The sequence below is a fragment of the Rhinopithecus roxellana genome, chromosome 12, assembly GCF_007565055.1.
Source record: "Rhinopithecus roxellana isolate Shanxi Qingling chromosome 12, ASM756505v1, whole genome shotgun sequence".
In the NCBI taxonomy this organism is placed as follows: domain Eukaryota; kingdom Metazoa; phylum Chordata; class Mammalia; order Primates; family Cercopithecidae; genus Rhinopithecus; species Rhinopithecus roxellana.
The window spans coordinates 115,391,510-115,414,216 of record NC_044560.1 but is presented as its reverse complement, the minus strand read 5'-3'; the positions used below and the strand labels follow the sequence as shown (position 1 = coordinate 115,414,216).

General features: G+C 52.8%; 1 protein-coding gene across 1 annotated transcript; it reads left to right on the top strand.

The window, feature by feature from the left end:
- The first annotated feature begins 2,547 nt into the window (after positions 1–2,547).
- Positions 2,548–9,419, top strand: UBE2S (ubiquitin conjugating enzyme E2 S). Its single transcript, XM_010379192.2, has 4 exons — positions 2,548–3,109; positions 3,733–3,880; positions 6,160–6,350; positions 8,942–9,419. Exons 1-4 carry the CDS (start codon positions 3,107–3,109, stop codon positions 9,266–9,268), a joined length of 669 nt encoding a protein of 222 aa, XP_010377494.1. The 5' UTR covers positions 2,548–3,106; the 3' UTR covers positions 9,269–9,419.
- The last annotated feature ends 13,288 nt before the right edge of the window (positions 9,420–22,707 follow it).

The following is a 22,707-nucleotide window of genomic DNA, read 5'->3' as shown; positions in this document are numbered from 1 at the left end:
TCAAAAAACAGACAGATTTTTCACCATGGCCTAGGAGGCCCCCTAGCACCCCTTCACCTCTCTGACCTCAGATCCCTCTACTTGCTCTGCCTCACTCCAACCCAGCGTCACTGGCCTCCTAATGTTCCCTAAAAGCACCAAGCACAATCTCCTTGGCACCTGCTGTTCCCTTTGCTCAAAATACTTTTCCCATAGACCCTCCCACAGCCCCAATGACCTTTCCTCAGACAGATTTTCCCTGCCCAGTCAAGGTAAAATGGCAGCCCCATCCCTCCCCCTCGAACCTCCCCCTCCCATTGATTGTTCATCTTTATCACTTGCTGACATGATGGTATAGACTTACTTGCTATCTGGCTCCCACACCAGGAGGTAGGATCCATGAAAGTCGAGGTTTTGTCCCTTTTATTCTCTGCTGTATCCCATAGCATCCTGCCAGCTATAGTGTAGATGCTAATAAAGAAGAACAAATGTATTGAATAAATGCAGGTGTACAGAGGGGGATCATAATAATTAATAAGATCCACCCATCATGGTTGTTACAAGGATTAAATGACATCAAGCATGTAAAGAAACTAGAACAGGGTCTGGCACACAGCAAATAATAAATAATAACCATTAGCATGAGCATCATTATTGTTATGTCTTTTGGGTAGATTTTTGAGATCAAGACAAGTTTAGCCACCAGCTTTGCCTTATTCCAGCTGGGGTACCCCGAGCAAGTCACTTTACCTCCTGCTCCTTCAGTTTCCTTGTCTGTGAATTGGGCTGGAATCCTCCACACCCAGCAGGCTAAAACTGAAGATCAGCAAAATGCTGATTGGCAAAATGGGATGACGGTGACTCTAAGCAGGATTGGTGGCATAGGGGATGGGGGGAAGTGATGAGATTCAGTAGATGACATCAACAGGAACTGGTATAGATTGGACCTGGAGTGAGGGAGCAGGAAGGGATCACCTGTAGCCGCCATTTCTCCACAAACTAGTTATGGTGATGACTTTTTATGCTGTAGCTGTTTTTTCTGTTGTTTTGGGGTTTTTTGGGTTTTGTTTTTTGTTTTATACATATTGGCAGAGGTCTCTCACTACGTTGCCCAGGCTGATCTCAAGCTCCTGGGCTCAAGTGATCCACCTACCTTGGCCTCCCAAAGTGCTGGGATTACGGGCGTGAGTCACTGTATCCGACCATGAAGGTTTTTTGTTTTGTTTTGCTTTGTTTTGTTTTCTGAGGCAGGGTCTTGCTGTGTTGCCCAGGCTGGGGTGCAGTGGCAAGATCTCAGCTCACTGCAACCTCCACCTCCCGGCTTTTAACTGATTCTCCCATTTCAGTCTCACAAGCAGCTGGGATTACAGAGCTGCATCAACACACCTGGCTAATTTTTGTATTTTCAGTACAGATGGGGTTTCACCATGTTGCCCAGGCTGGTCTCCAACTCCTGACCTCAAGTGATCCGCCAGCCTCAGCCTCCCAAAGTGCTGGGATTACAGGCGTGAGCCACCATGCCTGGCCTTGGCCATGTAGATTTCTTTCACACCTTCCTTATTCCTTCTTCAGAAACCGAGGCCCCATGAGGGGAAGCTGGTAGCCAGGGTCTTTTCAGGTACCTGTGGCCAAATTAGGCCCAGATGTTAATGCTCTCATCCACAGCTGAAAAGCCCAAGAAACTAAGAAGAGCTGTGGACGCACAGACCGGCAGAGACACCAAGAAGGCACTGCAACCGCACTGTACAGATTAGCAAAGGGAGGCAACTTCAGCATTCCCTCCTCCTCTCTAAGCACCTCCAAAAGGCCTGCTCAGGGAGCTCTGGCCACCGTTCTCAGGCAACCGCGTAACGTTTTTACCGACACTGAGGGCTGGAGACGGTCCCCTTTCCAGGCAGCTATGTGTCCATTTCCTAGAGAGGGAAACTGAGTCCCAGAGAAGGTGGGTGTGGCTGGAGGTCATGGGTCAGGCACAGGCAGAACCATACCCTGAATTAACGTCTTGGGACTCTCTGACTTCTTTCCCTGACATCACAACGGAACCCAGTGCCCATTTGTCACATAAGGAAACTGAGGCTGGGGTCTCCGATGAAGCCTGGCAGGGGTCGGGGTCACACACGGAGGGCAAGGCTGTCCAAGCCTTCAAGGTCATTCTGACTGATCTTTGAGCCCTCGCAATACAGGACGTGGGCCCAAGACCATTTCCAGCACAAAATGGCGCCTCGTAGAAAAATGTAGCCGGAGTTTCAGCGCCCACCTCCACCATGGTTCAGAGGAGGGGGCGCGGGCTGCTGCGCACCCCTCATTTGCATGTATAAAAAATCAGCGGATTTCGTTGGCTGGGAGCGGTTTGATCTGCACGAAACTGGGTCTGTATTGGTCGCTATCCATTCCTGCCCGCCCTCTGACCGATCTGTCAGCCATTGGCCCATGAGAGTCTCGTGACACACCAGTCACGAAGGCGCATCCCTATTGGCCCCAGCGCCTTCCATCACGCGTTTAAAACCCCGAGTCCCGCCTCTTCTCGCCACGCTCCAGCCTCCAGGAAGACCGTTAGTCGCGTGCGCGACTTCCTCGGCGTTAGGGCGCGCGCGCGCGCGTAGGCCGGGCCGTGGCGGCGTCTCATTCAAACGGCCCAATCAGCGACCGCGTCGCCTTCCCCGTCCCCTTCCTCTCTACTTCCCCTTTTCAGCCTCTCTGTTCTTTGAGAACCCTCCCCGACCCCCGCGGGCCCCCATTGGCCGGCCCGCTACCCAGCCCTCTCCGCCACTTCCCTGGCTTCTGACCATAGTTTGCGGGGAAGGGAGCGAGCGCGTCGAACACCAAGGAACGTGCGCGCTGACGTCACGGTTGAAGCTCGGGGGCTGAGGGGCCGCGGAGGGCGTGGCCTGCGGGCGGCTATAAAGAGGCGGTGGTGCGCGCGCGGTTGGCTCAGTGCTGCCGGGCACCGGGGCGGCGGGTTGGTGAAGGCTGTTCGCGGCGGACGTCGGAGGCAGCGGGGAGCGGAGCGGGGCCGCCGGGGCCTCTCCAGGGCCGCAGCGGCAGCAGTTGGGCCCCCCGCCCCGGCCGGCGGACCGAAGAACGCAGGAAGGGGGCCGGGGGGACCCGCCCCCGGCCGGCCGCAGCCATGGTAAGCGCGGACGGTGAGGCCCAGGAGGGTGGTCGGGGGTGTCCCTGAGGGAGGAGGTGGAGCCTCAGGGGCCTCACGATGGGCGGCCTTGAGGGATTTGAGGGCCAGCCTGGGGGTCCCTGACCCGGGATGGGCCCGAGGGCCTTCCTGCAGGCAGAGCAGGAGCTCGGGCGGCCCCCAGTCTTCCTGGCGGCGAGGGCTCCGGGCGCTTTGCGGCCCGCCCATGGGTGTTACCAGGAGCAAGGACGCCCCGCCGCCATCTCCAGACCTGAGCCGGGGTTTCAAGGATGCTCTAACCAAAAATGAGTGGATAAGGGGGAGAGAGTAGATCTCTGGCCTACGTGGAACCACTGGAGCCCAAGCAGGATTAGGAGCGGGCTTTGGGGGTTTCTGGGGTGGGTGGAGTTATGTGCAAGCCCCCCCGCGGGAACCCGCCCCCATTTCTGTTGGAAACTCTGCCTGGGCTGGTGACCTGAAGCATTCTGGGTGAGGGTCTGGGAGTTCAAGGGTGACTGACAGCCGGGGGCCACTGTGTCAAGACTTGGGCAGTCTCCGCATCTTTCGGCCCTGAGGGAAGCCCAGCTCTTAACACCCGCTCACCCTGCTCTCCCATCCGTGCCCAGAACTCCAACGTGGAGAACCTGCCCCCGCACATCATCCGCCTGGTGTACAAGGAGGTGACGACACTGACCGCAGACCCACCCGACGGCATCAAGGTCTTTCCCAACGAGGAGGACCTCACCGACCTCCAGGTCACCATCGAGGGCCCTGGTGAGTTTGGAAGGAAAGAGGGAAGGGGCTGCTGCTTAGATCCTCCATCACCCCACAGGGAAGTACCTGTTACAGGCTGGCCTTGTGTCAGGTGCTGGGGATGCAGTCGTGGACAGAGCAGGACGCCACAAATGACAATTACGTACTTTTTTCCCGTTAAGAGTTGAGAAATACCTGTATGGAACAGTACTCTAGATTTGAAGCAAGGCTTTCAGACATGGCTTCCCTGGGCCTGAGGGTGGGTAGGAATTAAGTAGGAATGGCAAGAGAGTTCCAGGTGGTGGGGATGGTGTCAGCAAAGGCCTGGGAGGGTGGGCCAAATGATCTCAAACTCCATCCTGCTGTGAGTGTCAGGGCTGAGGAACCAAGGAGATGCAGATGGTGGGGAGACAGGTCATAAATACCCACATGCTTTGCGGAGTGATTTAGAATACTGTTTCATGCAAGCTACATCTCTGTTATCACCAGAATGCCTACAAAGTCGGGATTTGAGCAGAGCCTGTGAAGTGTGAAGGAACAGTCTAGTCCGCTGTGGTAACGGTGGTAGGTGGTCAGGGCAGACCTGAAAGTGGTGACAGTTGAGGGCCCTTCATGCCTTGCTGCAGGGGGCATGGGATCATGAGAATGGGAAGGCTCCCAGGAAGGCCCTGGAGCAGGTGAAGCTGGGTGCATGGTAAAAATACATGAAGAAAGTTGATGGTGAAGCTGCCGAGGTCTTTTAGGGCTTCTAGGCCCCTGCAAGGAGTTTGTAGAGGAAGCTGGTGGAAGGTTTAAAGCAGGGGTGTGACAGATCACTCCAAAGTTCCTATCTGACTATAGTGAGGAGAGCCGGCCTGGAAAGGGGAAGAACTCAGAGGCCAGCCAGGAAGCTAGCCTTGGAAATGGGATGAGATTCAGGGGAGGACCTAGTGGGCCATGCTCAGACTGCTGATGGGCCAGCGGAGGGACACTATTTTGACCCATGCAAGTGGGTGAGCGGGAGAAGCGTTGACTGAGGTGGGAGACTGTGGAGTTGATAGACAGTTGGATCCTTGATCTGAAAGGCATATAAGTGGGCATCTTATAGGAAGATAAGTGCGTACTCGGGTTCCTGCCACCTGGGAACGGCCTGTGACTGGAGTGGTCACTTGGGCTGAGAAAGGGTATCCAGGGGAGTGCAGACGAGCTCGATAGTGACACAGGTGGGGGCTGCAAGTTGGGCATCATCTGTGAGGTTCTGGGGGAGGTCCTGTGGCCCCCTAGGAACCCAGCCTTTCTTGTTGTTTTTTGTTTTGTTTTTTTTTTCCCCTCGTAACAGAGTCTTGCTCTGTCACCCAGGCTGGAGTGCCATGCGCAATCTCTGCTCACTGCAACCTCCGCCTCCTGGGTTCAAGCAATTCTCCTGCCTCGGCCTCCTGAGTAGCTGGGATTACAGGTGTGCACCACCACGCCCAGCTAATTGTTTGTGTCTTTAGTAGAGAGGGGATTTCACCATGTTGGCCAGGCTGGTTTCGAACTCCTGACCTTGTGATCTGCCCGCCTCAGCCTCCCAAAGTGCTAGGATTACAGGCGTGAGCCACCGCACTTGGCTTTTTTTTTTAAACAGAGTTTTGCTCTTGTTGCCCATGCTGGAGTGCAATGGTGCGATCTCGGCTGATTGCAACCTCTGCCTCCCGGTTTCAAGGGATTCTTCTGCCTCAGCCTTCCGAGTAGCTGGGATTACAGGCATGCACCACCATGCCTGACTAATTTTCTATTTTTAGTAGAGACAGGGTTTCTCCATGTTGATCAGGCTGGTTTTGATCTCCTGACCTCAGTTGACCCGCCTGCCTCAGCCTCCCAAAGTGCTGGTATTACAGGCATGAGCCACCATGCCCAGCCTCTTGCTCTTAAGAATTCTACAGCCTGACTGAGCGTAGTGGTTCCCGCCTGTAATCCCAGCACTTTGGGAGGCTGAGGGGAACAAATTGCTTGAGCTTAGGAGTGCAAGACCAGCTTGGGCAACATAGTGAGACCCACCAGGCCTGGAGGCTGTAGTCCCAGCTACTTGGCAGGCTGAGATGGGAGGAACACCTGAGCTCAGGAATTGCAGGCAGCAATGAACTGAGATTGTGCCACTGCAGTCCAGCCTGGGTGACACAAGAGACCCTATTTCAAAAAAAAGAATCCTCCAGTCTGATGACAGAGCTGGCAGGGCATCCACCTGCATTACAGCCGGACTGTGGAGACTGGACTTTGGGGTGTTGAGGTGCCTTGGGAGTCCTGAGTGCCCTGACCCTATGCCCCTCCCTCCACTCCAGAGGGGACCCCATATGCTGGAGGTCTGTTCCGCATGAAACTCCTGCTGGGGAAGGACTTCCCTGCCTCCCCACCCAAGGGCTACTTCCTGACCAAGATCTTCCACCCAAATGTGGGCGCCAATGGCGAGATCTGCGTCAACGTGCTCAAGAGGGACTGGACGGCTGAGCTGGGCATCCGACACGTACTGCTGGTGAGTTCTGGGCTGGGGCTGGGCCTCCTGCCTCCTGACTGTGGAGGTCCACTGGTGTCTCAGCCATAGCGCTTTGTTGAGTTTTTCTGAATCCACTCTGAAGTGGTTGAAGGTTTCCACATAAAAATCCAGGTTGCTAGCTTTCCTGGAAAGATGGACAGTGCCAGACCCAGGACACCAAGTACTGTTGAGAAGTGCCCAAGGGCACCTTGCTATGCAACGAGTGGTGAGTTTGTATTGTAGGATGGTTTTTCTCTTCTCTCTCTTTTTATTTTTTTTATTTTTTTTTTTGAGACGGAGTCTCGCTCTGTCCCCCTGGCTGGAGTGTGTGCAGTGGCGTGATCTCGGCTCACTGCAAGCTCCGCCTCCCAGGTTCCTGCCATTCTCCTGCCTCAGCCTCCCAAGTAGCTGGGACTATAGGCGCCCGCCACCGCGCCCGGCTAGTTTTTTTTTTTTTTTTTTTTTTGTATTTTTAGTAGAGACGGGGTTTCACCATGGTCTCGATCTCCTGACCTTGTGATCCGCCCCCCTCGGCCTCCCAAAGTGCTGGGATTACAGGCGTGAGCCACCGTGCCCAGCCTCTTTTTAAAAACAAGGATAGGGTAGGCCAGGTGCAGTGGATCACTTGCGGTCAGGAGTTCAAGACCAGCCTGGCCAACATGGTGAAACCCTGTCTCTACTAAAAATACAAAATTTAGCCGGGCGAGGTGGTGGGCACCTGTAGTCCCAGCTACTCGGGAGGCTGAGGCAGGAGAATTGCTTGAGCCTGGGAGGCGGAGATTGCAGTGAGCCAAGATTGCGCCACCACACTCCAGCCTGGGCAACAGAGTGAGAGTCAAGGGTCTAGTTACAAGCTTTTCTTTCTTTCCTTCCTTCCTTTTTTTTTTTTTTTTTTTTTTTTAAAGATACAGGCTCTTTGTTGCCCAGGCTGGAGTGCAGTGGCGCAATCATAGCTCACTGTAGCCTTGAATTCCTGGGCTCAGGTGATCTTCCTGCCTCAGCTTCCTGAATGGCTGGTATTACAGGCATGCACCATCATACTTAGTTTTTATATTTGTGTGGTTTGCAGAGATGGGGTCTCATTAGAAGCTAAAGCTGAGTTTACATGTCGTACAACTCACTGTTCCAAAGTATCAGTTCAGTGGTTTTTTAATAGCGATAGGGTCCATAAACCAGTGTTTCAAAGCCAGAGGTGATTGTGCCCCCCAAGGGGTATTATGCAGTCAGGAGACCAAAAAGGTTGTCACAACTCGGGGGTGCCGCTGGCATCTAGTGGGTGGAGGCCAAGGGTGCGGCCCAAATCCTGCAGTGCACGAGATGGCTCCATAACACGGAATGACCTGGCTGCGGTATTGCCGAGGTGGAGGCATCCTGGTCTAGGCTGGTGCTCCAAGGTCTCCACAGGCTGCTTACAGCCTGCTGCCTCCCCACCCTTCCCACAAGCAGAAAAAAAATTAACCAAATTTCTAATGAGTCCCTGGGGTACCTGGCAGAGAGGGTGGGGAATTGGGGTTTCCTGCCATGCACAGGGAGAGGATTGAGCTCCAAGGTAAACAGACCCCAAACCTTTCCCTCCCACGTGCATCGCCTCCCTTCCCCTGGGGTGTCATTGGAGGCTGCTGGGAACACTGGCACTGAGCTCCAGGCCTACTTGCTGCTAGGTCGACATCTGGGCCTGTCAGGGGCTCAGCCAGCAAGAGAGCCGCAAGAAGGGCAGCTAGACCTGCAGTTTGGGTGCAGTGATGAGAAATAGGGTGGGAACCTGTATCCTGGTCACCATCAGTGATATCCGCTGAGCATCTGCTGAGGCAGGTACTGTGTGTGTGTCATAGTGGCCACAGAGAGCAAACTGCTGTAGCCAGTTTGCCCAGACCCACTTCAGAGGATCCAGCAGGGGCTGCCGGTCACACCTCTGCACTCCAATTTACCCCTCAGGATGGGCTGATGAAGGGTGTTAAGAGGAATCTCTGGACCACCCTTGAAATGCACCTCAGGCCACCAGTCCTCGTGTCTTGCCCTCTTGTGTATGGTCCAACCCATCTAGAGTCTTAGGCTGTGAACTTGGGATTTCTGATAAAAGACAGTGAGAGGTCAGGATTTATGCTGGATCTGGAAAGATGGGGAGCTTCCGAGTCCAACACACAGGTGTGAGTTCCTCACATCCTGAGGCCCTGGGGAAGTCTTTTTCCTCTGTCCAGACTCCAGGCCTCATTGAACCAGAGGGCCTCTGAGGTCATGCTGAACTGCACGGAGGCAAATTCAAAACCATGATAGGACTCAAGTCTGGGGCTCAGGCAAGTAATGGACTCCTGAGAGGGGTTCCACCGAGGACTCGGGACATTTCAAACCACTGGGTCTGTGGTATCGTGTCCTTTTGGGAACATGAACTGTAGGCAGGTCACAGGAAAGTGGGCCCTGAGGGAGACAGGGAGCAAGGATGAGGGAGGATGCAGCGTAGCATAGGTGGGGCCTGGATCTGCAGCTGAGTTGGGAGCAGAAGGAACAGCCAGCGCGGAGGCCACCCTCTTGTGGGGGCCTGGGGGTCCCTGTAGGTTGCCCGACCCTCCGTGACCCTGGGCCTCTTCCCACAGACCATCAAGTGCCTGCTGATCCACCCTAACCCCGAGTCTGCACTCAACGAGGAGGCGGGCCGCCTGCTCTTGGAGAACTACGAGGAGTATGCGGCTCGGGCCCGGCTGCTCACGGAGATCCACGGGGGCGCTGGCGGGCCCAGCGGCAGGGCCGAAGCTGGTCGGGCCCTGGCCAGTGGCACTGCAGCCTCCTCTACCGACCCTGGGGCCCCAGGGGGCCCGGGAGGGGCTGAGGGTCCCATGGCCAAGAAGCATGCTGGCGAGCGCGATAAGAAGCTAGCGGCCAAGAAAAAGACGGACAAGAAGCGGGCGCTGCGGCGGCTGTAGTGGGCTCTCTTCCTCCTTCCGCCGTGACCCCAACCTCTCCTGTCCCCTCCCTCCAACTCTGTCTAAGTTATTTAAATTATGGCTGGGGTCGGGGAGGGTACAGGGGGCACTGGGACCTGGATTTGTTTTTCTAAATAAAGTTGGAAAAGCAGCTTCTGTGTCTCACAAATGCCCCAGGACGCTGCATTTGCCACGTGTCTCTGGGAGATTGGCTCCCCTGCACAGGCCCTGGGTCCTTATACAGCCTCCCGGTCTGCAGCAGTAGGTCCATCTAGCTCACCAGCCCTCCTGTTTGAGGATTGGGTCCACCTCTTTGTTCTGTGGGGGTAGAGCAGTCACAACCCCTCTTTGGAGTCAGATTTCCAATCTAAAGTGGGGTGGGGACCTGGAGGCTGCTCCTGGTGGCCGGAGTGGCACTGCCCTATATTTCTCCCTCTAGAATAATGGACACGTTGGTATGGCAGTGGTATTCCTGCTCAGGATGGCCAGGTGCGAGCAGTCTGGCATGAGGCTCGCCTCGTCTGTCTGGTTCTGGACTGGGTCAAGGTTCAGTCCCCTTGAATCAACTGATCCCGCTTTGCGCTAAAGATTGGTTTTTCCCTTGTGGGCAGCAAAGCCTGTTCCCACGTGTGTTTCTGCACTACAGATCACAAAGACAGTGGCTTAAAACAACACCCACTTCAGACTTTGTTGGAAGTCTGGACACAGCTGAGCTAGTCCCTGCTTAGTGCTTTGCAGGCTAAAATGGAGGTATTGGTTGTTCATGTTCTTTAGTCTGGGTCCTCTTCCATCCAAGCTCATGGTTGGCTGATTTCAGTTCTTGTAGAGCTAGGGTCTTGGCTCCAAGAAGCTGCCCCTCCTCGGGCCCTGGCAGGCCTGATTTACGGGCCCCATTCCCTTTGAAGTGCTCACCAATTAGGTCAGGCCCATCCAGATACTTAAATGATAATGACTGAATCACAGGGGTAAGATCCCAGCTTAGCCTTAGTTTCTGCCCTCAAGGGGAAGGGATTGTCCTGGGTGTGCACGTCAGAGGGTGGGGAAACTTCTCATTCTGTTAATGGGTTTAGGTTATTTAGACCAATGTCTCATTAATTTAAAAAAAAAAAGGCCGGGCACAATGGCTCACACCTGTAATCCCAACTTTAAGAGGTGAAAAGATCACTTGAGGCCAGGAGTTAGAGACCAGCTTGGGCAACACAGTGAGATCCCATCTCTACAAAAAGTAAAATACATTTAGGATAAAAATGACAAGTTCCAACCCATAGGAGGGTGGAAAGCTCAAGGGCTGCTTTTGTCCTGAAGGAATTTGCCTATTCTAATAAAACTGAAGTTGAAACCTAGAACTCAGCCTCTGAAAGGGGTCTGACCCTTCCTTGAGCCCTTGCCTCCAGTGAAGGTCCCCCAAGCTAAGGGAGAAAAGGAACCAAAAGTCTGCACTCCTCCCTACCTCTAGCGGTGCTGGGAGCAAAGGAAAGACAAGAAAACCTTTCAGATTTTCAGACCAAATTCACATCACTGACCGTCCAAGAAATCTTAAGCTCTGCATTTATCGTCAAGCATTTCTGCATGAGAGAAGCAAACAGTCCTTGCTGAAGGCAGCTGCCTGCATCCCGGGCCTCGGGGAACCCACTGAAATAATTTAACGAAGTACATAATAAAAATCATATTTGCTCTTATCCCCTGACAGAGTTCCTAAATCCCTTGGAATCTCCTGGGTATTAATAGGAGCAGTCTTTGTTCTAATGAAGTCATCTGTGATGGGCCCCTGCGTAGCTTCAGGAGGGGGGTGGTCATTAGAAATACCAAGACAGGGCTGGGCGCGGTGGCTCACGCCTGTAATCCCAGCACTTTGGGAGGCTGAGGTGGCCAGATCATGAGGTCAGGAGATCGAGACCTTCCTGGCTAACATGGTGAAACCCTGTCTCTACTAAAAATACAAAAAATTAGCCGGGCGTGGTGGTGGGCACCTGTGGTCCCAGCTACTTGGAAGGCTGAGGCAGGAGAATGGCGTGAACCCGGGAGGCGGAGCTTGCAGTGAGCTGAGATGGCGCCACTGCACTCCAGCTTGGGCGACAGAGCGAGACTCCGTCTCAAAAAATAAAAAAAAGGCTGGGCATGGTGGCTCACGCCTGTAATCCCAGCACTTTGCGAGGCCAAGGCAGGTGGATCACAAGGTCGGGAGATCGAGACCACAGTGAAACCCCGTCTCTACTAAAAGTACAAAAAAATTAGCCAGGCGCTGTGGCGGGCGCCTGTAGTCCCAGCTACTCAGGAGGCTGAGGCAGGAGAATGGTGTGAACCCGGGAGGCGGAGCTTGCAGTGAGCCGAGATTGCACCACTGCATTCCAGCCTGGGTAACAGAGCGAGACTCCATCTCAAAAAATATATATATATATCAAGACAGAATTAGACAGTTGGGAATTTCAGCCCCACCCACCCCTACCAACCTCTGGGAAGAGAGGAGCTGAAGGTTGAGGTCAATGACCAATAGTCAATGATTTGTCTAATATGCACATGTAATGAAACCTCCATTAAAACACTAAACGGGGCTGGACACAGTGGCTCATGCCTGTAATCCCAGCACTTTGGAAGGTTGAGGCAGGCAGGTCACCTGAGGTCAGGAGTTCAAGACCAGCCTGGACAACATGGTGAAACCCCATCTCTACTAAAAATAAAAAAATCAGCTGGACATGGTGGTGCATGTCTAATCCCAGCTACTCAGAAGGCTGAGGCAGGAGAATCACTTGAACTTGGGACGCGGAGGTTTCAGTGAGCCGAGATTGCACCACTGCACTCCAGCCTGGGTGACAGAGCAAGACTCCGTTGAAAAGAAAAGGAAAGGATGGGCCGGGCGCTGTGGCTCAAGCCTGTAATCCCAGCACTTTGGGAGGCCGAGACGGGCAGATCACGAGGTTAGGAGATCGAGACCCTCCTGGCTAACCCGGTGAAACCCCGTCTCTACTAAAAAATACAAAAAACTAGCCGGGCGAGGTGGTGGGACCCTGTAGTCCCAGCTACTCGGGAGGCTGAGGCAGGAGAATGGCATGAACCCGGGAGGCGGAGCTTGCAGTGAGCCGAGATCCCGCCACTGCACTCCAGCCCCAGCGACAGAGCGAGACTCCATCTCAAAAAAAAAAAAAAAAAAAGAAAGAAAGGAAAGGAAAAAGGAAAGGAAAGAATTGGCCAGGCATGGTAGTGTGCGCCTGTAATCTCAGCTCTTCCGGGGGCAGAGATGTGAGGGTCACTTGAGATGGGCATGTTGACGCTGCAGTGAGCTATGATCGTGCCACTGCACTCCAGCCTAGGTGACAGAGGGAAACCCTTCCTCAAAACAAACCGGGCACGGTGGTTCACCTGTAATCCCAGCATTTTGGGAGGCCAAGGCTGGTGGACCACTTCACGTCGGGAGTTCAAGAGCAGCCTGCCCAACGTGGCGAAACCTCGTCTCAACTAAAAATACAAAAATCAGCCAGGCATTGTGTGCATGCCCGAAGCCTCAGCTATTCAGGTCGTTGAGGCATGAGAATTACTTGAACCCAGGAGGCGTAGATTGCAGTGAGCCTAGATTGCACCACTGTACTCCAGTCTGGGCAAAAGAGTGAGACTCTGTCTTAACACCCCTGCCACTCCCCCGAACACACAACAAAATGTATAACGAGTTCCTACAAATGAATAAGAAAAAAACACAAAAAATGAAAGAAAAATTGGCAAAAACACTTAAGCACGTCACAACACAGGAAATCCACATGGTTACTCAACACATGTAAAGGTACTCAACATCATTAGTAATTGGAAAAATGCAAATGTAAACCAAGATTGAGGCCATTCCACTCCTAGATGAACAACAATTAAATCTGAGAATACCAAGTGTTGACAAGGTGGCAGAGCACTGGGAACTCCTACAGACTCCAGTTGGAAGAGTGAGATGGTAAAGCCTGTTTTGAGACTTTGTAGTAAAGTCAAAACAACTCAACTTATTACTCAACAATCTTTTTTGTTTTGGTTTGGTTTTCATTTACATCGAGGTTCCGTTTGTTTCTATTTCTTCACAACCATCCATGCGGGGGTAGCTCCCTCCTGTGTCTCAAGCCCAAATCCCACTCTAGAAATTCACATTCCCATTTCTTTCTTTTTGTTTCTTTGAGACAGATTTTCACTACGTCACCCAGCCTGGGGTGCAATGGCGCAATCTCAGCTCATTGCAACCTCTGCCTCACGGGTTTCAAGTGATTTCATGCCTCAGACTCCCGAGTAGCTGGGATTACAGGCGTGCACCACCAAGCTGGGCTAATTTTTGTATTTTTAGTACAGACAGGGTTTCACCATGTTGACCAGGCTGGTCTTGAACTCCTGGCCTCAAGTGATCGGCCTGCCTCAGCCTCCCAAAGTGCTGGGATTACAGGCATGAGCCGCTGTGCCCAGCCTCACATTCCCATTTCTGACTCTACAGGGCACCGGTTGTTTTCTGTAAAAAGATGGGGTATCACTATGCTGTCCAAGATGGCCTCAAACTCGCGGGCTCAACTGATCCTCCCACCTCCCACCTCAGCCTCCCTAGTAGCTGGGACTATAGGCACGCACCACCATGCCCAGCTCTCATACATTTGAAAATACACAACAGATTTAAAACATTTGTCCCGATTACAAAAAGTGTAAACATAGTTGTATATTCAAGAAACAATACCATACAGCACAAACGTAATCAAAACTAAGCAAGTCACAAAAGATACTACAGCTTGAATGCCTTCATACACAATTCATAAATAGGCAAAAATAAATTCTCCTGCTGAACATACATATGTTGGTGGTAAACTATAAAACTGTAAGAGAAAACAAGGAGGTTGAGTGTAGTGGCTCCTGCCTGTAATCCTAACACTTTGGGAGGCTGAGGCAGGCAGATGGCTTGAGCTCACCGGTTTGAGACCAGCCTGGGCAACATGGCGAAACCGTGTCTGTACAAAAAAACACAAAAATTTTCTGGACACCGTAATGTGCACCTATAGTCCCAGCTATTCAGGAGGCTGAGGTGGGAGGATGGCTTCAGCCTGGCAGGCAGAGGTTGCAGTGAGCCAAGATCGTGCCACTGCACTGTAGCCTGGGCGATAGAGCCAGAGCTTGCTTCAGAAAAGAAACAGGAGGAGGACCGGGCACCGTGGCTCATGCCTGTAATCCCAGCACTCTGGGAGGCCAAGGTGGGCAGATCACGAGGTCAGGAGATGGAGACCATCCTGGCTAACACGGTGAAAACCCATCTCTACTAAAAATATAAAACTTTAGCTGGGCATGGTGGCGGGCACCTGTAGTCCCAGCTACTCGGGAGGCTGAGGCAGGAGAATGGTGTGAACCCGGGAGGCGGAGCTTGCAGTGAGCCGAGATTGGGCCACTGCCCTCCAACCTGGGCCACAGAGTGAGACACCGAGATACCGTCTCAAAAAATTAAATTAAAAAAAAAAAGAAAGAAAAGAAAGGGGAGGGGAAGGGAAGGGAGGGGAGGGAAGGGGAGGGCAGGGCAGGGCAGGGCAGGACTTTCCTAAAAGTGAGAATACTGTTTACCTCCAGCCAGGGTTGCAAACTTCGGTGGTTTTGAGGGTTTGGTAGTCTTCCATTTCCTGACCTGGGTATTGGTTACATAGGTGTTTTATGATTTATTTTTATTTTTTTATTTTTTGAGACGGAATCTCGCTCTGTCGCTGGGGCTGGAGTGCAGTGGCCGGATCTCAGCTCACTGCAAGCTCCGCCTCCCGGGTTCACGCCATTCTCCTGCCTCAGCCTCCCGAGTAGCTGGGACTACAGGTGCCGCCACCGCGCCCGGCTAGTTTTTTGTATTTTTAGTAGAGACGAGGTTTCACCGTGTTATCCAGGAGGGTCTCGATCTCCTGACCTCGTGATCCGCCCATCTTGGCCTCCCAAAGTGCTGGGATTACAGGCTTGAGCCACCGCGCCCGGCCATTATGATTTTTTTAAGTGTATAAATACATTTTATGCACTTTTCTGTGTATATGCTATATTTCAGAATTTTTAATTTTAAAGTTTTTTATTTTTACAAGGTTACATTCTTGTTGCTCAGGCTGGAGTGCAGTGGTGCCAACATAGCTCACTGCGACCTCAAACCCCCCCCGGGCTCAAGTGATCGTCCGATCTCAGCCTCCCAAGGAACTAGAACTACGTGTACACTACCACGTCCAGCTCATTGTTTTTGTACAGATAGAATCTCACTATGTTGGCCAGGCTGGTCTCAAACTCCTGGGTTCAAGGGATCCTCGCATCTCAGCCTCCCAAAGTGCAAGGATAACAGGCGTGTGCCACCGCGTTCAGCTGAAGGTTACCGTTGAGTCAAAACAGCAGGTGCAATACGCCTTGCATGGGACACTACCAGCCATGTAAAGAAGTGGGGGCAAAAGAATACATATATACATTTCCCTGCATTTGCATAGCGTTTCTCCAGAAAAATACACAAGAACCTGCTAACATTGGGTGTCCCTGATCAAGGGAACTGGTTGTCCCAGACACGAGAATGAGAGGGAGCCATTTCATTGTAGAAATTTTGATTTTTTTTTTTTTTTGAGACGGAGTCTCGCTCTGTCGCCCAGGCTGGAGTGCAATGGCACAATCTCCGCTCACTGCAAGCTCCGCCTCCCAGGTTCACGCCATTCTCCTGCCTCCGCCTCCCTAGAAGCTGGGACTACAGGCGTCTGCCACCACGCCTGGCTAATTTTTTTTTTTTTTTTTTGAGACGGAGTCTCGCTCTGTCACCCAGGCTGGAGTGCAGTGGCCAGATCTCAGCTCACTGCAAGCTCCGCCTCCCGGGTTTACGCCATTCTCCTGCCTCAGCCTCCCGAGTAGCTGGGACTACAGGCACCTGCCACCTCACCCGGCTAGTTTTTTGTATTTTTTAGTAGAGACGGGGTTTCACTGTGTTAGCCAGGATGGTCTCAATCTCCTGACCTCGTGATCCGCCCGTCTCGGCCTCCCAAAGTGCTGGGATTACAGGCTTGAGCCACTGCACCCAGCCTGGCTAATTTTTTTGTATTTTTAGTAGAGACGGGGTTTCACCATGTTCGCCAGGATGGTCTCGATCTCCTGACCTCGTGATCCGCCTGCCTCGGCCTCCCAAAGTGCTGGGATTACAGGCATGAGCCACCGCGCCCAGCCAGAAATTTTGATCTTTAAAATGAGAAAAAGAAGGCCAGGTGCAGTGGCTCACACCTGTAATTCTAGCACTTTGGGAGGCCAAGATGGGTGGATCTCTTGAAGTCAGGAGTTCGAGACCAGCCTGGCCAATGTGGTGAAACCCTGTTTCCACTTAAAACACAAAATTAGCTGGGCATGGTGGTGCATGCCTGTAATCCTAACTACTTGGGAGGCTGAGGCAGAAGACTCGCTTGAACCCAGGGGTAGAGGTTGTAGCGAGCCGAGATCACACCACTGGACTCCAGCCTGGGCGACAAGAGTGAAACTCCGTCTCAAAAAAAAAAAAAAAAGGCTAATATTCATCACGTGGTACTCCAACTCTCCTTCCTTGAGACAAATGATGTTTGTATACTGTGACTATCTAGACGCATTAGATGCATATGCAAGCAAATACACATGCATCTTGTTGTTTAAATATTTTAGGCCAGGCACGGTGGTTCACACCTGTAATCCCAGCACTTTGGGAAGCTGAGGCAGGTGGATCACAAGGTCAGGAGATGGAGACCATCCTGGCTAACACAGTGAAACCCTGTCTCTACTAAAAATACAAAAAAAAATTAGCTGGGCGTTGTGGTGGGCACCTGTAGTCTCAGCTACTTGGGAGGCTGAGCCAGGAGAATGGCGTGAACCCGGGAGGCGGAGCTTGCAGTGAACTGAGATCGCACCACTGCACTCCAGCCTGGGCGACAGAGCGAGACTGTCTCAAAAAAAAAAAAAAAAAAAAAAAAAAAAAAAAAAAAAAAAAACTTAGCTGGGTGTGGCGGCACACACCTGTCGTCCCAGCCGCTCTGGAGACTGACGTGCAAGGACTGTTTCAGCCCAGGAGTTCAAGGCTAGACAGAGCCATGATCTCGCCACAGCACTCCAGCCTGGGAAACAGGGTGAGATTCTTTTTTCTTTTTTTCTTTTTTTTTTTTTAGACGGAGTCTCACTCTGTCACACAGGCTGGAGTGCAGTGGCATGATCTTGGCTCACTGCAACCTCTGCCTCCTGGGTTCAAACAATTCTCCTGCCTCAGCCTCCCGAGTAACTGGGACTACAGGTGCCTGCCACCACGCCCGGCTAATTTTTTGTATTTTCAGTACAGACAGGGTTTCGCTGTGTTAGCCAGGATTGTCTTGATCTGACCTTGTGATCCGCCTGCCTCGACCTCCCAAGGTTCTGGGATTACAGGCATGAGCCACTAGCTGAGACCCGGTCTCTTAAAAACAAAATAGATTTGTGGCTGGGCACGGTGGCTCACACCTGTAATCCCAGCATTTTGGGAGGCCAACGCAAGTGGATCACTGGAGGTCAGGAGTTCAAGACCAGCCTGGCCAACACGGTGAAACCCCATCTCTACTAAAAATACAAAAATTAGCTGGGCGTGGTGGCAGGCGCCTGTAATCCCAGCTACTTGAGGGGCTGAGGCAGGAGAATCGCTTGAACCCAGGAGGCGAAGGTTGCAGTGAGCTGAGGTCAGAGTGTGCTGAGGTCATGCCATTGTACTCCAGCCTGGGCAACAGAGCAAAACTCTTGTCTTAAAAAAAAAAAAAAAGGTTGGCGATTGCCAGGGGCTAGAGGGAACATGAGTAGGAGTAGCTGCTTTATGGATACTGGGTGTCTATTCGGGATGACGAAATGTTCTGGAATAAGATAGGGGTTGTGGTTGCAAAGCTTTGTGAAAACTAAAAATCACTGAATTGTGCACTATAAAAGCATGGACTTTATGTTATGTGAATTACATCTTTTTTTTTTTTTTTTTTTTGGAGACAGTCTTAATCTGAGCCTAGGGACCAGCTAGGAGCTTCAGGGAGGAGAGAGGCCTCAGAGATTGCAGCCTGAGGAGGCTGGGGAGACTGGACAGGGCCAGATCCAAGGCCTTGCTGGCCCTAGAGAAGGGTTTGGGCTTTTATTCCTCATGGAGGGGGGCGTTGGCCAAGGAGGATGACACGTCTGATTTATCATTTGTAAAGATCAATTTGCTCCTGTGTAGAGAACAGCCTGGAGGGACAGCAGGAGAGCGGGCGGGTGTGGGAGGCCGGTGGGAGCAGGGGCCGCTGGAGGTGTGATGCGGACATGCTAGGGATGGCTGGGCCTGGAGGAGGGCCAGGTGTTCAAGAGGAACAGAGGAGAGGGGTGCTGGGGAGCCTCTGGGGGATTAGCTATTGAGGGGTGTGTTTAAATAAATGGCTTCGTCAATGCAGCACATACGCTGAGAGCCACCGAAAGGGGCCTGCAGCCTGTGTGTGCTGACGAGAGACAGCCCAGTGCATGAGGGAAAAGGAGCAAGGTGGAGGTTCTCGTTGCCATGCTCCAAGCTGTGTAGGACATTAAAAGATGAAGGTGCGGTGGCTCACGCTTGTAATCCCAACACTTTGGGAGGCCGAGGCAGGAGGATTGCTTGCGCCCAGGACGTCAAGACCAGCCTGGGCAACAAAGTTAGATTCTGTCTCTACAAAATATCTTTATAAATTAGTCAGGCGTGCTGCTGCACACCTTAGTCCCAGCTACACAAGAGGCTGAGGCCGGACAACTGAGAGAGCCCAGGAGTTGGAGGCTGCGGTGAGCCGTGATTGCGCCACTGCACTCCAGCCCAGGCAACAGTGAGACACTGTCTCTTGAACAAAAAGATGAGATCTGCATGCACATGCGTGAAGTTTCCGGAAAGGAGACGCACAGGTGGCTGACTTAGGGGCTGGGATTCTGAGAGTTTCTTCCCCTGCATACTCCTCTTTCATTTGCAGTTTTTCAAGACCACATGCATATTTCACAATGAAAGATTTTAAAGTAGATGATTTTATTCCAGTAACTGGCTACAAGAAAAACAAAGGGGAATCAGACAATTCCTGGGCAGAGCCAAACAGCCTGGGCTGGAAACGCAGCCGAGGACAGAATGATACTCACAAACACAGGCGGGAGGCTGGGAAAGCTCATGGCCCCACAGGACGGCGGGGCAGACCTGGAGCCACCAGGCATTACTGCACATGGATCTGGTGTCTTCCAGGGGCGCGGGAAACACGAGCATTAGTTTGTGTGCAAATGCGTCATAGGCATGTGAAGACATTTGTGATCCTCTAAGTCCATCTGATCAAAATATTTATAAAAAGTCATTAATTTATTCCTACAATCAAGATTTGTGGGCACAGTGAAGCAGGTTCTGCACATTTAATCTTCTCATCAACCCTGAGTAGTAAGGTCTATTGACACGCATGTTACAGATGAGGGTACGAAGACACAGAGAGGTTGAGGAACTTGTACAAGGTTGCACAGCCACAGCAACGGAGCCCTGACACAGTAGATGCCAGCATGTCCTGCGAACAGAGCACACCTCAGTCCCGAGTCTCTGCTGCTGTGGGGAGTCTGGAGTCTGCAGCGCTCTGCACAACCTTGGGCTTGGCAGCCTTCCCGGGTGCGCCCAAGGTTCACTCACCGTGCAGTTACCAGACTAAGCTGGAGACAGCAGTGAACAGAGTCACCTGCCTTATGCAGGTCTGTGAAAGGCACTCGAAACGGCCTTTTATTTATGGGAAACTGAGGCATGGAACTACTAAATGAGCTGCCCAAGCCCCCACAGCTGGGCACAACTGGGACTGGACCCCGGGCAGTTTGATTCCTGGCTTCCATGAACCATGAGCCCTGAGCTGGGAATGCTGGCAACATCACTCCTGGGGACAGGATGACCTGGGAGGTCTTCAGCACTCTGGGGATGTTCCCGCTGCCTGGGCCTGTTGTTTCTGATGAGGGCAGCTACTAACTTTATCGGGGACCTTCCATACGTGACAAGACGCTTTCCTTCTGTTCTCCAAATTGTGTCTTTGGCTTTCAGCATTTTTACTATGGTGAGCCTGCCTGCTTATTTTAATATCACGTTTTTGGTTTAACCTGTTTTCCAATTCCCAGGCCAACAGATGTGATTTGTGTGAATAAAGCTTCAATAGATGGCCCCATCCAACATCTCCCTCTCCAAGACGAGGTCTGGAGGAGGGAAACGGTGCATCCACGTTTGCTCAGCACACTGGGGACTCCCAACTCCCCGGGGCTGAGACCAGCTCTGTCCCTCCAGCCCTCTCCTGGTTCCTCCACCCCAACCCACCAGTAGCATTCAGGTGCCAGACATAGCCTCCCCAGCCCAGCCACACAGATGGGCTGGCCACCCACAGGAACAGAGGCCCACCAAGCTGGGCTGTGTTACGGATGAGACCAGGGGAGGCCACACAGCAGGAGGATTCAGACAGGGATGGAGGCAGCCAGCAGGACTCCACAGGGGGCTGGGCCGAGAGGGGCAAGGCTCCAGGGCAGGCAAGGAGGCAGTTAAAGGACAAGACCACCTGAGCAGCAGCAGCCACATCAGAAAGACTCAGGCACCTGTCATCCCAGCACTTTGGGAGGCCAAGGCAGCTGGGTCATTTGAAGTCAGAAGTTCCAAACCAGCCCGGGCAAAATGGTGAAATCGTCTCTACTAAAAATACAATACTGAATTGGGTGTGGTGACACCCACCCGTAGTCCCAGCTCCTCAGGAGGCTGAGGCAGGAGAATCGCTTGAACCCAGGAGGTGGAGGTTGTAGTAAGCCGAGATCGTGCCACTGCACTCCAGCCTCGCCAACGCAGTGAGACTCCATTTCCAAAAAGTCTCCAGCGAGCAAACTCTCAGGACCGGTGGGCCTCAGGCCTTATTCAATGTCCCCCATTCATTCAGCGCCTATCGTATGCTGGTGTGCTAGACAAACCCCTTGCCCACCAACACACAAAACATGACAGACACACCTGCCAGCTTGTTGGCTGGAAATCAGCGCTGTGGAGGACAAGTGAAGCAGGTGGGAGGGGGGAGGCCTCACGAGAAGGTGCCATCCACTAAGGTGAGCAGTGAGCGCTCCTTATGAAGGTGGAGTCCCAGTGGAGTGAGGCAAGCCATAGGTGGGCCTGAGACAGCAGGGGTCCTGAGCAGGTACCAAGTCACCCAACTCAGTTCTACAGCAACCCTTCAGAGTTAACAGACCCGACTCAGGGAAGGACAGAGAATATGGTAATCCACAGTAGACAGAGGCTGGCAAGAAGTGGTCAGATTTGCTCTCCTTCAAGCTGGGCAAGGCTGGAGCAGATAGGGCTGAGGTCGGAAGGGCAGCTGTCTGCCCCAAAAGGCAGGGTTCCCAGCCCTCTATGACCCCAACCAATGGCAAGTCAAGGCCGACAGTCCCTTTACTCTCAGTCACAAGGCCGTGGGTAGTCTCAGACAGGAAATAGAGTCCTTCTCTGAATCGGGTACCCCAGGATGGCCAGAACCAGGGGTGTCCTGGATTCTGGATCCTCAGACCCTGGCAGTGGCTTACAGGTGCCTAGAAAACATGTCAGGATCAACAGCATGACTCTTTCCCCATCCAAGCCTCACTCTCTTGAGTGTCATGCTGTCTTCCAGGCTGGAGTGCAGTAGTGGGCTCATGGGCTCAAGTGCCCCCGCCCACCTCAGCCTCTACTCAACCACTGAGGAGCTAGGACCACAGGCAGCACACCAGTGCACCCAGGTAGTTTTGAGAGACTGTGTCTCACTATGTTGCCTAGGATGGTCTCAAACTCCTGGCCTCACAAGCTGTCATATTACAGTAGGGAGCAAACAGGACAAAGGAAACAGGACTGGGCAATCATGAAAGCTTGGGTGACAGGGCGGCCCAGGAGCAGCCAGAGCTGATACCTGAGTGACAAGAGCCAGCTCAGAGAGACTGGGGAGGGATGGGGACAGCTGGAGGGCTGGGAGTAGGGCGACGATGCTAAGGCTGTTCAACGTCCGCTGGCTGTACCCTGGGGTTGCCAGCTCCCTTACGGGTATGAGTCACTACCCAGCAAGCTGCCCATCTCAGAGACAAGGCTGCATCAAGTAAAGCTCATCCCCTCCACGCGTGGCTGTGCCCTCTCTGCATGTGAAAGTCACCTTCCTCACGTGATGCCTGTCGTCCCCAAGTCCCCAAACCCTGCTGCAGCACCAGGGCCCAGCCCTCAGCCCGCACCCTTCTGGGTTAGAAAACGCCTTTCTTCTTCTGAATGGAAGCCACTGCCCCAGCTGGGATTCTTCAGGCCACCTCACAATGGGACAGTAGGTCTCCATCACAAGTCAGCAAGCTTTTTCCATGAAGACAATGACCCTTGACCCAACCAGGGCCAAGGCAGCCACCCCACCTCTCCTCCATGGCCAGCCATTGATGTCACCTCCAGATGGACAAGATGACATGCAGAGTTTTGATAACATGGCCTGAATGACAACACACAGGGC